At 47.9% G+C, this 18,556-nt stretch overlaps 1 protein-coding gene across 6 annotated transcripts; it reads right to left on the minus strand.

Annotated features, from left to right (window-relative positions):
* Positions 1 to 4,055: 4,055 nt before the first annotated feature.
* On the minus strand, positions 4,056 to 15,768 carry RNF6 (ring finger protein 6). Of its 6 annotated transcripts, none has more exons than XM_075562779.1 (6): positions 15,627 to 15,768; positions 14,776 to 14,849; positions 12,674 to 12,801; positions 12,106 to 12,323; positions 10,566 to 10,670; positions 4,056 to 6,789 (listed from the first exon to the last, which is right to left on the minus strand). In XM_075562779.1, the coding sequence occupies exons 4-6, from the start codon at positions 12,302 to 12,304 to the stop codon at positions 5,033 to 5,035; spliced, it is 2,061 nt and encodes a 686-aa protein (XP_075418894.1). In that variant the 5' UTR covers positions 12,305 to 12,323; positions 12,674 to 12,801; positions 14,776 to 14,849; positions 15,627 to 15,768; the 3' UTR covers positions 4,056 to 5,032. The 6 variants fall into 6 exon arrangements, with proteins under 6 accessions (XP_075418894.1, XP_075418897.1, XP_075418895.1 ...); XM_075562782.1 differs by lacking the exon at positions 15,627 to 15,768 and adding an exon at positions 15,229 to 15,583; XM_075562780.1 differs by lacking the exon at positions 15,627 to 15,768 and adding an exon at positions 15,194 to 15,583.
* Positions 15,769 to 18,556: the final 2,788 nt, after the last annotated feature.

Consider the following 18,556-nt stretch of genomic DNA (forward strand, 5'->3'; position numbering starts at 1 on the left):
GTGACAGATCTGAAATAGCCGATTGGCAGGCCAACGCACTTACTCTACATCCAGACGCTTGGGTTAACAAACAGATGCCTGTGAGAGCCCACTACTCTTGCCAGTCACGTGGCTAAGCCCACACAACAGATGGGCTGTGCATCCGGTACCGGCAATCAGGGTGTGGTACTTCTTGCCCTTTTCGGTTTTCATCCCACCTCACTGTATTAGGTGAAGAACACTGAAAGTACCACGGTGTTGCTCAGGAGTGGGGATGGTGAGACTTCGCCTCATATTTTGGACATGGTATCAGGAGAGAGCAGTCCCAGGAAAAGGACATTAATCTTGGTAAACTAGAGGGACAGTGAAAAAGAGAAAGACCCGTGCCGAGATGGATTGACACAGTGGCTGCAATGATGGGCTCAAACGTCAGATCGAGAGTGAGGGCGACAGGGGACCAGGTGGCGCTGTCTTCTGTTTTACATCAGTCCCGACGGGTCAGAAGGACTGCATGACACCTGGCAGCAGCACTGTATTCGGCAGATCCGAAGAGCTACATTTAGTTTATCCTCCCAGCGGCACGATGGTGGAGAGTTAGTTACCTCACCAAAACCACGCCGGTGGCGGAGCAGGCTCCATTCAGAGGTCTTGACCTCAGAGTAGCTGAATTGCTTCACTTTACATACACGTGGCCCTTTCCGACCGAGGGAAGGGTGAACGTGCACATGATGGCACACAAGAGAGATGGAGTGTGGGTTAGTAGGAGCATTTTCTTGTTCAATTAAATGGAGGCAGCGGAGGCGGTACGTGGGTACCAGACAGACAAGAGGTTACTCCATCTTCACAAGATATTAATGCAACATAAGAGAAATATACCAGAAAATGTTTGCTTTTTCCCAGAATAAATGTGATGGTGCTAGAAAGACAAGAGAAAGGGAAGGAGGGAAAGAAGAAAAGGAGGGGAGAAAGAGAGGGAACTTCTGAAGTCCCCTCTTACCATTCTTGCCAATCTTCTCACATGAATGAGACACCGAATGTCTTATTGTTTTTACAATGGCTCCACACCTTCCCCGCCCCCCACCTCCAGTCTCACTGTTTCCACCATGAGTTTGATGCCTACCGATCATAACTGACAGAGAGAACGATACAGGGGTCTGTCTGTCACAATACTTCCTTTATTGGCTTCCTTGCATCCCGTGTCTCCACTCCAATGTGTTCTGTTAGCTATAGAGGAGCAATCTTACTGAGATAAATTATCTTAACCATTCCCCCCCTCTATTCAAGGGACATCTAATATGAGGGAGATTCAGTAAGCTCAGGGAACAATGGAATCAAGAGATAATGGAATTTCCCCAGTAACCTTTTTGGAAACCCCCTTGCATCTGTAAACAATCCCTGCTCTTCTAATCTGGCCAACCTTCCCAGCCTCCTGGGCCTTAACCGCTGCATGCCAAACCACACACTGCAAACAAAGCAGCTCGTCACTCTGCCGGCACGCATCTGACCTTAGGAACCGAATACAGTCAGTAAGCGGAAGAAAATGAAGAGATAAACAAAAGTAAAAACCTATTGCTACAAAATGATAACACTTTTTAAAAATTAAATACTTCTATTGGGGGCTCTTACATCTCTATCACAATCCATACTTTCATCCATTGTGTCAAGCACATTTGCACATATGTTGCCACCATTTTCAAAGCATTTTCTACTTGAACCCTTGATATGAGCTCATTTCCCCCTCCCTCATGAACTCTTGATAAATTATAATTATTTTTCATATCTTACATCATTCTGTATCATCCTTCACCCACTTTTGTTGTTCGTCCCCCTGGGAGGGGGTTATATGTTGATCCTTGTGATCTATTCCCCCTTTCTCCTCCCACCTTTCCCTTGTCCTCCTGGTATCTCTATTCTCATTGTTGGTCCTGAGGGGTCTATCTATCCTGGATTCCCTGTGTTGCAGGCTCTTGTCTGTAGCAGTATACCTGTTCTGGTCTAGCCCGGCTTGTGAGGTAGAATTGAGGTCATGATAGTGGAGGGGGAGGAAGCATTAAAGAACTAGAGGAAAGTTGTGTTTCACCGGTGCTATACTGCACCTCTTGTGACCCTTCTGTAAGGAGAGGTCCAAAAATTATAAAACTTTAAGCCCAAATATCAAAACATACAGCTATTATTTCTTGACATATCCTCCACCTAGGTTTATACCCATCCAAAGGTAGCATTTCCATCTCTCTAACCCTTCCCCTGAAAATTCTGTGCTCTTCAATTTACACCCTATCATAAGCTTGGGCATCCTTGGGGGAGGGGAAGGGGGAGTTTCAAATCATGTTCCCTTATAAATGTTCTCTATTTCGAGGCACCATAGTCTGCAGGCTGTGGGTCAGGGGGTTATCTCACGTGTATCGTTATAATGGGAAAAAATCCGAGTCCAACTTTCCTGGACTGTTCTTCTCACCAACGCGATTTTCAAAATTTCAAACACCTCTCCCTCCATAAGCTCCCCACCCCCCCCCACCCCATCATCTTGTCCGTCAAGAAAAACTTCGATGAGGAGGACCGCCTTGAATTGGGCGCAGCAGACCTCTCTCAGAAGTCAGTGGTGACTGAACCTGGCTCTCTGGGTACCATTGTTTATCTCACTCATCCCTGGTTACAATTTGTTCCATAAAATGTCTTCACTACCCTCCATCGTGGCTAAAAAGCTGTTGGAGCTAGCTGGTCCGTTTCTGGACCCCACTGGGTCCAAAGCTTGCGGAGGCCAAGATGCTCACTTAGCACTGGGAAGGCCAGACCACGTCAGACTCGTAAGATGCCAGCTTCAGCGGCTAGGGCATCAGTGGGGCTCCTTAAGGTTTCCAGCCAATGTCTTCCTTCACCGAGGCTGGCGGTCCTCTACCTGATGTTCCTTAAAACACTTGCTCCACGCTGGTTTTTGGTGCCAATATGGCACCTGTAAGGCAGCATGGGTGTTTAGCTTGTCCATCAGGTCGCAGCCTGATGACCTCCCTTGGAGGTGCAACGGAGAGGGCGGCAACCCTCTGCCTTCCCTTTCCTGCTCGCCAGCCACCGAGAGCTGCAGGCGCCCCACGATGGTCGCACCAATGTTGGACCCATGCGACTGCAGTGACCAGCCCGTGACATTCCTGCACTCTGCATCACTGCATGCGGCCGCATGGGTTAGAAGAGGGACTTACGGACTACTATCAGACTTACAGACTTTGAGTCGGACCAGACTGGGATGTTTTCTTGATACAGACTTGATACAAAGCTCCTATACATGCGTGACACTGGGACGTTTCTCGAGTCAAAGAAAAACCTTTTGTGGTAATGGGTGAACAACTCTTAGAACGAGTCAATTCTGTATTTGGATTACATCCTAAGGGGGCAGGGGTGGGCGGCTGTTGTTTTAGGTCTACCAGTATTCTCATATTTTGTTGTAACGTTTTGGTGACTTGGAAACATGTCCACTTGCACTTGTCAAAAACTCGCTATTAGCCAGACCTCAACGTTGCTTTTCCAGGGCACAATTAGTGTTTGGTTAAGTGCCCCGAGAACGGCAAGCGCATTAGAGAGCTTTGTCTGCAGCCACCTGATCACAGGTATGGTTAAACGTGTTTTCTTCGGAGTAAGCCCATGTGCGTGTGAAACCTATTTGGTGATTTTACTCTATCTAAACCATACACATTGGGCCCTGAGGTCTTATACTTTAGTCTAAGCAGTACACCAAAGGGAAACTGGCTCCGTTTCATAAAGCAAACATTAAAATAAGGACCAAACTCACTGCCACTGAGCCAATTACATCTGCTAGCAAGCCGACAGCAAACTGCCCCTAAAGGTTTCTGAAGCTGATCTGGACCTGAAAAGTGAATCTCAGACTCGGCCCCGGCAGTCCAATGCCTGCCTATTGCACTATCGAACGCGCATCAATGACAGCTAAGGAAACATTTTATCAAACAGCTTTTAGTTTCTAAGCACAAAGGTGTCTTGTCCAACAGAGATTTCTGTCTGCTGCTAAATCCTCAACACCCAAATATTTTTTAGGGTGAATAAACCACAGTGGATCAACTCAAAACAACAGATCAAAGATTTATTGGTAGAAATAGATCTCTAGTACATACTTTGTTTATATAAAGTGAACATTCTCTTAAAGGTTTTCATTATTATTTTGGCCTCCATGTGAACTTAACTTGTTATCTAAGCATCTGGTTCTTTTTAGACTTTAAATTTTAAAATTAGAGAAACCATGCATATTATGTACCTTACTTAACCCGAGGGATTGTTTGCACTTTCAAACGTTACCAAAATAGGCTGAACTCAAGTTATATAACCTCTATGTTCTAAAATTCCATTTTTCATTTCTGAATAAAGAACTACCCGATCAACGTGACATATTGCTTGCTTGCTAAGAAGTCAGATTGTCAGACTCGCTTCATTCAGTAAGGTCTATTTCATGACATTTTAATCTACTTCCTCCCAGAGATGAACTTTGTCAATGTTTAACGTGCCATCTGCAGATACAGCCCCAAAACTTAAATAAATACCCAACTGGTAGTATTTAGATTAGCTATTTTAACTTAAAAATCACCTCTTATATGTACAAGAATGGTGTGTGCTGCATATTAAACATTTCAAGTAAGCTAGCTACACTTCGTAAACCTCCAGCCAGACATTCTTTCATGAAAAAAAACAAATGGAAGGCTTTTTTGGACATCTGTGCCCGGACAACGCCCAAGTACAATGCTGTCCTATTAAGAAAAGGAAGGTTGGTTTCTCAACCCACTGGATTCTGCAGATACAAAAGTGCTTAGCTTGACAAAATTACCAAAATAAAAACATTTTCAAGGTTATTTGGTTCGAGCAGGATGAATTCTGCTGTACTTTTAGGTCATTGAACGTCTGCATTGTCAACTTATAGAAATCTCTTTTCAACGAATTAAAAAAAGCACACACATATACACACAAAAATAGTTCAAACTGTATAATCTGTTCACTTTCCCCCTGGTCCGTGCATCACAGGCCAGTCAAGGAGATGCTTGAGAAGCCCACACCAGGGTCACCCACTGTTTGCGACGCCAGTCCCTAAGACCGGCTGCCGACAGATGGGACATGTGCAGTTCTCGGACAGCCAGCGGTCGATGCAGTGGATGTGGAACTCGTGCATGCACGGTAGCCGCCTGAGCTTGTTGCCAGCGACGTAGTCGCTGATGCACACGCTGCAGACCTTACTGAGCTCGCCTTCAGTGCTGTTGTGTTCGTAGTTCCGGGTGGAAAGATTGTCGATCTGCTCTTTGGTTAAGCCCCGCACTCGGTCGTCGTCTTCATCTTCATTGAGCAGAAAGAAGTGAGCCAAGCGAAGAATAGGTAGTGTTCCGGTGTCAACGAAAGTGTGCGCATGTCTCGACAGCCTGTCCCCTCTCCTGTCACTGCCTTGAGCATGATGCTGGGTGGAGTTTCTTGCACCCAGCATCCCAGGACTGTCTCCCCGGGGTGGAGGGGACCCTTCACTGCGCTGGCTGCTTCCGCTCGCTATGCCGGAGTCACTAGAGCCTGAGGATGGCTCTGGGAAACTCTGCCTGCCTCCGCTCTCGGTCTCTGCCTCGGATTCGGTCTCCATCAGAGAACTCAGTTCTCCAAAGCCCGTCATGATCTGCCTTAAAATGGACCGGAGCGCCACAGACGACGGCTCCGCCAGCTCTGCCTCGGAGACCCTGCGGAGCGGGACTGTTATGGTGCTGACGTAAGTGCGAACCCCTGACCGCTCCAGGCGGGAAATGGTGCGGCGAAAGCCCCCGCTATTGTTTTCCAGCGTGACCGTGTTTCCTGCCAGGCCTGCTCTGGAGCGAGTTCTATTGGCAATACTGTCCCGGTCTCGGTTCTCGCCAGGCCGGATCCTTCGGACTTGAAGGTCCAGAGTGATGGTGGGGTGTCGCCGTGCTGTGGCTGCAGGTCTCCTGGCTTCTCCTTCTTCCACGGTTATCCTGGACACCAGTCTTGAATTAGAGAAGGGGGTGCGTGGGGCACTTTGGGATTCTCTATCTCGCTCTGAGAAGACGGGCGTTGCACCCCTCCTCCTAACAGACCTTCTCAGAGAATGCTGGGGAGGCCGGCTTTGCCTTTGGGAATTTCTGGGAGTGGAGCTGCTCTGTCTCTGAATGGGTGACCGGCTTCGACTGCTAAAGGAAGACCGTAACCTGATGGGCTCTAATCTTTGGTTTGTATTCCTCACAGTAACGTTCGTTCTTGCCCCGTTCTCCCAGACATGTGCTGCTCCAAACCGCTGTCCCTCCCTTTGCCTGAGTTCACTACCCTCCGCCTGGTACGTGTGATCACTGCCATGATCACGGGGAGCACGGCTCCAAGGAAGGCCAATGGGCCGCCCTGCCCTACTTCTCAACCTCCCTGACATGGAGTGGGAGGCGTCCACCAAGTTCAGCTCCCCAGAACCACGCCTAGTCCTTGGTGTGGTGGAAGCACCACTCCGGCTTCCCACCGAGGTTTGGCTTCTGGTCCTCCGCGCCACAGGGCTGCTTGATCTTGAGGGTCTCGTTCTGGGAGCATGGTCTCCGCTGACGTCCACAGCTGGAGCGCCCATCTCATCATCTTCACGGGCTTCTAATCCTCCATCCTCATGGTTGATGTGGATTTCCAGACTAAACCGAAACTCCCCACTGTTGGGGTTGGTTCGACTCACGGCTCTCCAAGTTTGGTTCCCATTGTGGCCACTTCGAGTGGCATTGCCAGTCCGACGAAAGGTGTTCAACCATTCTAACAGCGAGTCTTCATTTGCATTTTCTCTGTGGACTTCGGACTCTGGAAAAGAACACAAAGATGGATTCCTAAAAACTAAAGGACAAAAGAAGTGTTTTCAAAAAATAAATTATAGCCAAACAAACTAAACCCATCGCCAGTTAATTCTGACCCACAGCAGCCCTAGACAGGGCTTCCAAGGTTGTGCGTCTGTGCAGAAGCAGGCAGCCTCAACTTTGTCCCAAGGAGTGGCTGGTGGGTTTGAACTGCCAACCTGACCTGTGGTTAGCAGTCCACCACTAACCTGACAGAATCACCAAGGCATAAATTAGATTAAGAACAGACTTAAGAAATAGCAAAACAGCATGCAAGGAACTTCTTAAAAGAGAAGTATGTACTCTAAGCTAGTCATAAAACTTTATGCATTTCCTCACTGCTGTCAACTTATTTCTGACTCACAGTGAGAACAGAATAGTCCTTTTGGGTTTCCAAGGCTGTAAAGATTTCACAGGAGCAGAAAGCTGCATCTCCTGAATTACAATCACTTTGTAGACATTTGTGGGCCCAGGTTCCCTCCTGAAGGTTCTATATAGGATTCGCAAAGAAACCCTGGTCGTGTGGTGTGCTCAGCATTGATTGGGCTGGTAGCCACAAGGTTGATGGTTCAAACCCACCAGGTTGCTTTGAGAACAAACGATGAGGTAGTCTCTTTCCCTAAAGATTTACAGTGTCAAATATCCTAAGGAGCAATTATCTTTTGTCCTGAGTCAGAATCAACTTGATGGCGGTGGTTTAGGTTGTTGAGAGTGATTATTGGCAAAATGGTGTGGCGAGTGAGAAATGTGCCAAGCACCAAAGCTGCCCATTCAACATGCTTTCTAACATATGGCAGTGTCAGTAACTGCAGTAGTGCGCTGTGTGCACATCTTCCTTCAGGAAGAACCAAACCAATCAGAAGCTTGTGGTGGTTTGGGAACATCAAAAATGCTATCCTATTTCACAGGAACTGCTAAAATGGGCACCTCGAGAATTCTGGCTTCCTAATATATATCACCATCGCATCATCTTTATGTGACACATGGACAGACCACTTAGTTCCTGACGCCTGCATTCTCATCTACAAATTGGAGATGGTAACAGTATCAGCCTCACAGTACTATGAGTGTAGACGACGGTAGTGTAGAGGACACAATCAGCAGAATACAATGCTGCCGCCCCATGCGGCGTCCCGGCTGTGGCCAGGGGTCACAGGCCAGGTTGCTCACTCCGCTGCAGGGGGAGTGAGAGGCAGTTCTCTTCTGTCCTACAGGATGACTGTGAGTCATGATCAACTTGATGGGAATGGCAACGAGGAGTATGTATGTACAACAAATGTGTTTTCTTTGCACCATGAGCGTGAGAGCTGGGAGGACAAGGAATTTTCTCGAGTTCCATTCACTGTTATCTCCAGCATCTAAAAAAAGTCTCTAATACAAATCAGGCTCTGCTAATATCTGTGTGAACAAATTTAGAAGTAAATGTGCCCCAGATGCACTTCTTTGACTTCAGATTTACATTTTTAAGCAAGTGTAAAGCCAATGGAATGTACTCTCACCCACAGAACCTATACAAATGTATACCCTAAAGACTATGCTACTCAAAAATATAGAAGGCAGAGTTAATTTAATTTCATTACTAAAATTTCTCTGCAAAAAAGATTTTTTTGAGCAGCAAAGGTCGAGCTGCTGGTGCCAAGTCACAGCAACCTTAGCCGCGACGAAGGCATCTTCTTTCACATACCACGCTCACGCGTGACAGCCACAAAGAGCAACATGTCCACATCCAGCCTCCAGGTCAGCTGGGTGGGGAGAGGGGCGGGGTGGTTAATATCAAGACCAATAAACATTAATGAGCCTAAATAACACCTGCTTTGGATCTTAGAACTTGCTGGTTTGGGTATGTATGAATTCCCCACGCATTTCCTAAAATCATCCTACCATTTTCTACTGTGAGATACAGTCGCTGGGCCTGTGTCCAGATGCCGAGGTTCAATCACTCAGTGTGGGCACAGCCTTTGAGTGTGCTGCTGCAAGCGGGTACTCCCATCCCCTGATGGTTTCCCAATGGAATCTAGCAGGTTCCGACAATGGGGGGCCTCCTTTTGCATGGCAGCTGACACCCTGCTGTGGGCCCGAGTCTGCCTGGTCCCACAGTGGCTCCCTCCACCTGCTGTCCACTTGCCACATAGAGAAAGACTCCATTTTGTTTCTGTGTTAACTAGTGTCCACCGAGATCATCCCACGGGGCTGGGGGCAGCACAGGAAAGGAGACTGCAGCCCTTTGCCTCTCTTCCCTGAATGCTCACACGAGAGAAACGTTACTGTTATTATTTGGGTTTTCATTTCTTTTTTTCCTTTTATCTTTTATACTGTGGGTCTCCCTCCTTCCTGCTAGTTTTTACCCCCTCTTTCCTCCCAGCCTCTTGCTCCCCCTCCCCCTTTTACCCTTTCCTGGAGCTATGATATGCGCAGTCTTCTGTGGGTGTGGATGTTACAAACTTTCACATTTTCTCAACTGAAATCAGCTGTTTGCTCAAACAAGGTGGGGTTTCCACTGGTTAATGCAGAGGTCTCCGCATAGTACACTATTCTATTTGCTGCTTCCCCCACAGACTCGTCAGTCTGGGAGTAGAAATCATGGCTCAGATGCTTTGTTAGATAAACCCTAACCCCCTCTGCCATGGAGTTGTAAGGTCTCTTTCCGGGACTAGATTTCAGCCTCGGTCCTTGGCTCCGCGCGAGAAAGGTTTCACGCCGAAGCCAGGCTCGTGATCCAAGTGAATTTAATGAGCGTTAAAAGAAGTTTCAGATTTTACACGGCACCCATTAGGATTCCTTTGACCATGCGGCCTGGCAGAGACTGCCCCAGGTCACACAAGGATCTCTCCCTTCCCAGGAAGACGACCAGACCGCGCCCAAGCAAGACCCCCGGGTTTTCATTTCTTCATATAACTTTCTTTGTCCTTCATGAGTATAATTATAACTATAATGCACGGGGGCTTTAATAACTTCAGGGAAATGGGAACAAAAAGATCATGGAATTTCCCCACCACCCTGAGATGGCTGCTCCTAAGTGTAAGTGACTGCTGAGAAGGCACACCTCTGACAGAGCGCCAGGACGTGTGCTGACACCACACGCTGCTTAGTTAGGGTGGTTTTCAATACATACTGCTAGGACCAGGAGCCCTGATGGCCCTGTGGACGGGGCAAACCCACGCATCACTCCCTGGGAGAAGGAGGAAGCCGTCTCTTCCTGTAAAGATTTGCCGCCTCAAAAACCTGAGCGAGGGTGGCTATGAGCAGAAATCAACTCAATGGCAGTAGGCTGTGAATAAGAATTCACTATACTCTGGCTCAGGGTTTGCTTAATTCAAAGTCCAGACAAGACAAGCAACACTAACACGAAGAAACCAAAAGCAGCTGCCTGATTTTTAAGGCACCGTACCTGGCTCTGTAGTTCATGTCCTAGCAGCTAGATTCAGGACATAGTGTGGTCACCCTTAGAACAGGCCAGGCGAATTCTGACACAAACTGACTAGAGGACCACTTGCTGGTTACACTGGCAATGAACTTCACCGCATACTGCGTCAAGCTCCCTGACGGCAAACTACTCAAGCTTAAGGCCCTGCCCAGTGTGCCTGAGCACACTGCTTTGCATGCAGCACACTCCTGAGTACCATCCGCATGGGAGTCACATTAACTGGAACTTGCACGCGCACACACACACGGTACAAGATCCAAGAACTTCCCTTTCGCTACTGCTCCACTTAAGCCCCTCCCCTGGAGGAGCATCCGCAGTACCTCTGGAGCTGGTCTCCCTTCTCCCGCTGCTCAAGTCGGGATGGGACGCTAGCTGCTCCTTGACGCCGTTCAGTCGCTGTTGTAGTTCTTCCGATGTTACTTCTCCTACAACAATAAAACATGGGAGTCCCTTTGAATAAACAACGTAAATGACCAAGTTTTGAGATCCCTCAGAGGTCACTGATTTTCAGCAACCTGAAGACCACCCCTTGTATGTCCTGTATGTTCTACAAATGAAGGCAGTAAAAGCCCCTCAACTGATGCAAATATTCAGAGCTGGCTTCGTTAAACTATATTAAAATAACTCTTGATGTGGATACTTGATAAAATGTTCTCAGGTGATCAGCTTTGGAATCAGAACTGTAACTTACTGAATTTTAGTGCAGTTAAAAAAATTGATTACCAAGGCAATATAGCTAGAGAAAACTCACAAACTACAGTTACTTCAATTTTATCCCATCCTTCATTCTATTAGATATAAACTAATTTTCAGTGAACTAATGCAAATTGAGAGTCCACTGGACTTTTGGGGAATGATTCAGCTCAATACATGATACCCATAAATGAGTTATAACTGGGTTTTAGATTACAATATTTTATCTGTATAAATGCTACTTAGCAATATCTAAGTTGTTATTAGTTTTACATTATATATTACAGTATAACATTAGCAAATGTTATATTTATTAGTGTATGCGGTTTTAACAGTGTTCCAGGCACCACGTATTTCTAAAATCTCAGTCAGTGATTTTAAAAATCTTTATATTGAAATAGTCCTTTAAAAGTCACATTCATCCCCTTACAGAAAGGTCACAAGGAAAAGACGAGCCAGACAGGGTGCAAGGTAGCACTGTTGAAACATACAACTTTCTTCTAGTTCTTTAATGCTTCCTCTTCCTACTATCATGACCCCAATTCTACCTTACAAATCAGGCTAGACCAGAGCATGCACACTGGTACAGATAAGAGCTGGAAACACAGGGAATCCAGCACAGATAAACCCCTCAGGACCAATATTGAAAATAGTGAAACCAGGAGGGGAAGGGGAAGGTGGGGGGAGAGGGAACTAATCACAATGATCTACATATAACACTCTTCCAGGAGGGTTGGACAACAGAAAAGTGGGTGAAGGGAGACATTGGTCAGTCTAAGATATGAAAAAATAATAAATTATAAATTATCAAGGGTTCATGAGGGAGGAGAAAAAAATGAGGAGCTGATACCAAGGGCTTAAGTAGAAGGAAAATGTTTAGAAAATGATGATGGCAACATATATACAAATGTGTTTGACACAGTAGATGTACGTATGGATTGTGAGAATTGTATGAACCCCCAATAAAATGATTTTTTTAAAGTCACATTTAGGAGGTGGAGAAAAATTACACAAAACAAGCAAACAACATCTCATTTAGAAATTCTTCCTTTCAATGATGAAATAAGGCACCTGATCTCTGACCCATTTCTTACCACCTGCTGCCACTGAGTCAGTTCTGACTCATGGTGTAGAACTGCTCCTTGAGGTTCTGAGACTGAATCTTACCAGGGGTCCCTAAAAGGTTATGGTCTCTCATTAACCGGTAATCTTCGTCACTAAGTTCATTAATAAACTGGTAGTAGGCTTCTTCTCTGTGGAGACGCTCTTGCTGCCACCTTCTCTCATCTTCACGAGGATTCTGGTCTGAAAGTGAGGCCTCTTCTTCATCACCTCCACCGTCCGTTGTAGATCTAGACTGACTCATTCTGAGATCGCTTGGCTTTCTGCACAAAGAACAAACTCAAATGTCATGGTCTCATTCATGGACTACGCATGGTTTTGAATTTTTAACCTTAACAGTTTTTATGTTTTACTTTGGCCTTTTCGTCTCACTCAAATACTTTGGTTGTCATGTTTTACCAGAATGTCTGCTAACTGCAAAGCAAAACACAATGGGACCTAGTTCTCTGCCTAAGTTCACCGTTGGGAGTCAGACTGGGCATGGTTTCACCACACATTTTCCCATAGCTGAATACCAAAGTGTTACCTGTACTTTTTACAGATAGCTCGACCACACATATAACATGCATATGCATAAGAAATGAATTTTGGGGGGGGGAGGGGCTTTGCTTGCCTTCCTCCTGGACCTTGGTGAGCTTGAAAGGGCGAAGAGAGACGGACAGAGGGCAGGTCCCTCTCCCTCTGAAGACGTGGTCAGTGGACAAGACACACAGCTGTACAGTGTTTTCATTCTGTGCAGAACTGGGGAGGAGGCAAGACTTAGGAAGGAATCAAGGCCTTGGGAGATGAGCAGGAGATTCCCCAAGATGGACGTTTTATCTTTCCCCACGTATAGATCTTAATAGGAGCTGATGGTAAAAACCTCTCCAAGAATCTTTATCCAAATCTAAAGCCTGCAGTCTTACATATGATCTACATGAGAACCTTATAAATAGTTTATGGAATCCCACTAGAGCATTTCTACACGATGGCAGTGAACGCCAAAGTCAAAGACCAAATTGAGAGTGAAGATTCAGAACTGAATTGAAGGCTGAAGAAAATTCATTGAAAAGGCTCATGATTGTGGAAGAAGAAAAACTTGCCACAATACAATTCAACATAAATATGAAACATGAGGATATCAAACAGTACAGACGCACAGTAATTGACGACTACAATAAAGTTCAAGAAAAATGAGGTGCCATCTATCAGCGCATGATCACAATTAATCAAGAAATCCTAAAAATTACATTTGGGATCCAACAGCTAAAAGGTAGCATTAAAAGGGGAAAACTGCAATCTGAACTGAGAAATATTTCTCAACTTAAAGTCTTCTTTGGAGAAATTCCATGAGAAAACAGCAGAAGACTGTTAGGCTAAGCTATATGCGAAAATAGCTGAACTGGAGAGAAAGATGTTCAGAGTCTTAACCCGATTAAAACAAAACCACATTTCTGCTGTACATGGCTTGCCATCTTTTAATTATCAGTTCAGAAAGGGGATTGTTAAGTTGACGCTAAATGGGAATGGAAGATAAGGCTGGCTCAGTCCTTATTTATATACTGTGGTAGGTGGTTCTTTTTTAAGATAATACGTTCTGTGTAGACTTTTAAGATAACTTGAAATTAAAGCTCTAAAGAAACAAGTATGTTTGGAGGCTGCCCAGTTGGGCGGGGGACGACACACACACAACCATCTAGTGTGTCTATTATCTACGTAAAACTATGGTACCTCATTTTCGTTAACCTCTTAAGACTGGTTAACTGAGTGAAAAGGCCCTCCTTGAAGTTTCAAATGCCTGGCTACTTAATGGGAACACCCCACTCCCCTTTTCAGTATTCACATTCTTCATAAGCAATTGGCTATTGGGAGGATGTGATTTATGTTTATTGCCAGCACAGGTATGGTTCTCAAAATGAAGCACCTGAGTATAATATTACCGGCCCTCTTTAACTGCCCTTTGAGGAGAAAACACAAGGGAATGTCAAAAAGCTCACAGAAAAACGAAACGAAAAGATCAAGGGATTTTTCCATAAATTTTCTGAAACCCTCCTACGCCCACTTTTAAGCTATTAGGACACCACCATGGCCACACAACATGTTTTTCCCGTAAATATTTTGGAATTTTTCTGGAACATAATTCAGTCCCTAAGGCAGTGGCTCTCAAGCAGAAATTATGAGGTAATTTCTTTAAAAAGCTGGCCACCTCTCATCCCCAATTCTAAATTAGAATGTACCAGGGTAGGGCCGATGCCATTTCTGTAAGACAGCACTTGCAGCGTGTTGCATAAAGAGAAAGAAGAATACAAACAACTATTCCTCCACAATTTCTAGTGCTAGGGGGCTTTCAAACGGGCCTGGAAAAATCCCACCTTCTTTTAAGTCCACCTTCCCCTGGTCGTTTTCAAGTCCCCTAGCATGTCAGGGCTGAGTTTATGTAATAAAGGCTGGAAATGGGATCGAAGGAGCGGGCTGCAGTTGGAGCACCTGCTATCCTGTTGGCTGGTGGGGAACAGAGCGAATGCAGACGCGGAATCTGCCCACCAACCTTCGTCCGAGTCCCCTCGGCTGTGGCACGGGTGGCATTAGCCGGCTATTTATACCGCACGGTGTCGGAAGGGGAAGCCTCGTCCAAACCGAGCCACCGTCCCTCCCCACCCCCACGCCGAACTCGAGGACGCCCGGGCAGAGGCCATTTTCTTGCACAAGTCACCCCAAGTAAATCGAGGCAAATACCTTCTTTCGCGCTCAGTCTGCGTCTACCGTGGGCCATCGTCCCATGGCGGGGTCTCGTCCCGACAGCCGCCCGTCTGAAACGAGAGCGCGACATTATTCCCGTCGGGGACCGGCGCCGGGGAGCCTGCGGGGGGGTGGGGGTCGCGAGCCCCGGGCGGTCCTCGGACGCGCCCAGAAACCGAGACCCCGGGCAGCCGGGCGACGACGGCGCGGCCCCGCTGGGGTCGCGGCTCCCCCGGGGACGGTTGGGCCCCTCCCCGCCGGCCCGCCGCCCCCTCCGCCGCCCAGGCCACGGCAGGTGTGCGGCCTCGGCGCGTCCACGCCCGCCCTCCCGCCCTGCCCGGGCCCCCGGTCCTGTCCACTGCGGTCCGGGCTGGCGCGGGGGTCCCGGGCCCCGCCCCCAGCACCGGGAACAAACCGGGGTCTCAGAGACCCGGCCAAGCTCGGACCAACCCAGAGAGCCGAGTAACGCTTCCCTTAGCGACTGAGCGCCCCAGAGGAGGCGGTGTCAGCAGGAAGGCCGCGGCCAATCGCCAGCCGGGACGGCTGACGGAGGGCGCGGCGAGCCAATCAGAGGCGCGGCGAGCGGCGTCCGGCGTGGCCGGCGTTGCGCAGCGTCTCCAGGAAGTGACTCTCGCCAAGAGCCGGGTGGGCCTCCGAGCTCAGCTGGCCGGGAGCCGGGCGGCCTTTCCCGGCCTGTGGGTTAGACCGGTGGCGGCTGTCCGCCCGGGCCCCGACGCTGGGGCTGAGGCCGAGCCCAACAGAGAAGCCGGGGTCTGTGCTGCGGCGCCGACGGCCCGGCCGGAGGAGAGGCCGTGGGGAGGAAGGGCGCCCCGCGCCTGACTCCTTACCGCCAGGGCCGTCTCCGGCGGGCCCCGCGCACCTCGGTCTGGAGGGACGCCGGGTCGTCTGCCGACCGCTCGCCGGTGCGCAGCAAAGTGCGTCCGGCGGGGAAGCCCGGGCGCCGGCGCTCCGCGTTCCGCCCGCCCCTCGGTCCCCGCCCTCCCCGGCTCCCCGCCCTCCCGGGCGTGACCAGCACCCACCCTGCCCTTTGGCGTGGCGAGTGCTCAGACTGCGACGCAGCGCCTGTGCCCCGCCTTTCCTGTCCCGGTGCGAGGTTAGCCCGACAGCCCTGTCCTTTCTCTTCCCGAGACCAGGAAATGACCAACACTAGCTCTCTGCGGAGAGCCCGGGTGCCCGTGGGTCACGCCTTCCCCTGCTTCCCGGAAGGCCAGCACTTCCCACACAGGTTAGGCCTCGGAGAAAGATGGAGCTCTACGCTCTCCTGAATTTATAGCCCTAGAGAATGACTGGGCTTTCCACTCCTGCAAGCAATTACACTCTCGGAAACCCACTCCTGGTCGCTATGAATCAGCAGCAGACTCCAAGGCAATGCGTTTGGGTGTTTTTGGTTTTCAATTTATAGCCTGAGCATCATATAGGGTCCCTGTGAGTATAGAGTCCTGCGAAAAATAGGGCCCCTATGAAGACAGGAGTCTGACTAGTACGATTGAAAATCTATGTCAGCAAGTGCGGTTTGATGTGATGGGTAAGTACAAGGTCCCTATGAGAATAAGGTTGCTATGAGTCCAGAATCAACTTAGTGGCAGGTAACGAAGCAGTGTTTCCTTCTGTTGGACAAACACAAGGCCACTGAAAGTCAGAATTGACTGCATGGCAGTGGGTTGGGTTTGGCAGTGTTGGACTGCAAGGTCTTTAGTTCAAATCCGCTAGCCTTTCAGAGGGAGAAAGAGGAGGCTGTCTGCTCCTGGGAAGATTTACAGTCTCAACCCCTATAGAGCATATATACTCGTGTATAAGCCGAGCTTTTTAGCACACATTTTATGCAGTTTTTGTGGTAAAATTTGGTGCCTTGGCCGATAGTCGGGTCGGCTTATACTCGAGTATATACAGGAGTCCAAATTGGCCCCAATTCGGTGGTGGTGTTAGTGTGGGTAGACTAGAGAAACAAATTCATTGACGTGTGTATAAGAAAAGCTTTATATCAAAGAGTAATTGTACATTAAGAAAACAGCCCAGCCCAGTTCAGATCAAGTCCACAAGTCCGATATTAGCCCGTAAGTCCAATACTAGTCCATAAATTCCTCTTTAGACAACGTAGCCACTCACAAAGATGACATGCAAGAAGGACACAGGCTGGTGGGTGAAAAGTCTTGTGGATCCAGTGCCAGTGGATGCATCTGTAGGGCTCTGGCTGCCTTCAGTGTGGCTTCTTATAGCTTGTCAACAGGGATGTGAAGCAGAGAGAGTGCGTGTCCCACCTCCAGGGAGGAAGAGAGGAAGTTCCCAGAATCCTTGTTAGAAGACCAGGCCCACAAGGAGGCATTAGGCTTGTGACCTGATTGACAGGCTTAGACTCTACCCCTTCACTTAATAGCCTCAAGTTGACACGAGATTATGTAACTACCGGGTGGCCTGTAAATCCTCAAGTGCTTATATCAACTTCCCTACTAAGAAAGCAAATGGAAACTCCCACATCCCTGTCTCTGGATTTACTCTGGAGAGATGATAGTTAACCAAATTTACCTCCCCACTAGCTAGGGACCCAACCCTGTGTAACTGAGGAACATTTTTTAGAAAGCTTTTAGCATGGATGAGCTACAGGATGGTAGGAGTTTGTGGACAAGTGAAAATTACAAATTAGGCATACTGTTATGTACACTAAAACAAATAGTCTAGCCTACAAGGCCTTTCAAGCAGCCTCCGTAGGATAGCAGTTAAATGCTCAGCTGCTGACAGAAAGGTCAGCAGCTGAAACCCACCAGCTCTTCTGTGGGAACAAGACCTTGCAATCCCATTCCATGAAGGTCACAGCCCAGGAGACCCCTGGGGGCATCTCTACATTGTCCGATAGGGTCACTGAGTCAGCATGACTCCACAGCATACAACAGGCACTTCAGAATCCCTCCCTGCACACCTCCTCACATGGATCTCTTCTTGGAACCCCAGGATGATCAAGTTCCTCAATACCATGGGAACCCCTAAAACCACTCAACCACATGTTTATCTGACTAATTTCCTCTGTTTCCTGGGCCTTGGGTTGATAAAGTCCCCTCTGTATGAATCCATTTTAAGCCAAAGTTCACTGCCATCTAGTTTGTGTTGACTCATAGCAAGCCTATAGGAGAAGGTAAAGCCTATAGGAGAAGGTAAAAGTACCCTGCTGCCAGGGCCGGTCATGTGAATCCGTTTTAACACTTACCCAGTAAATATTAAGTGCCCCACATTCCCCAAATCCATGGTGCTCACCATTCAACAGTAAAGGACAGCCCCAGAACTCGTTCTTGCTTTGGTTTACTGTTCAGTTTATAGACTGAGCGCATTTGGAGGGATTTCTGTTACATTTTAGAGTTTCAGAAGTTAGCAACTGACAAGACATTTCCTCAGCAGAGACATAAAAAGCTTTATGCATTCAGGGTGAATGAGGTGATATAATGACCAGGAGCCCGAAGGGTGCTGTGAATGGTTCAAACTCCGAAGGAGATCAGATGAGGCCATCTGCTCCCACAAGGAGTCACACAGCCTTGGGAACCCTACAGAGGGTCGCTGTGAGTTGGAATCGACTTGGTGGCAGCACTGTTTTGGGTTTAGTATAATGACCTCAGAAATTGTTAGTGCAAATTAAGAGAGAGCCACGTGTGTTGTCATAATTCGAGTAAAATCATCTGATACAGCCTCGGTTTAACACAATACGCTATCGAGTGTAAATCTTACTTTTGAAATGCTAACTAGAAAAGACCTGGACATGCAAACTTCAGAG

Source organism: Tenrec ecaudatus, chromosome 11 (assembly GCF_050624435.1).
Source record: "Tenrec ecaudatus isolate mTenEca1 chromosome 11, mTenEca1.hap1, whole genome shotgun sequence".
Lineage (NCBI taxonomy): Eukaryota > Metazoa > Chordata > Mammalia > Afrosoricida > Tenrecidae > Tenrec > Tenrec ecaudatus.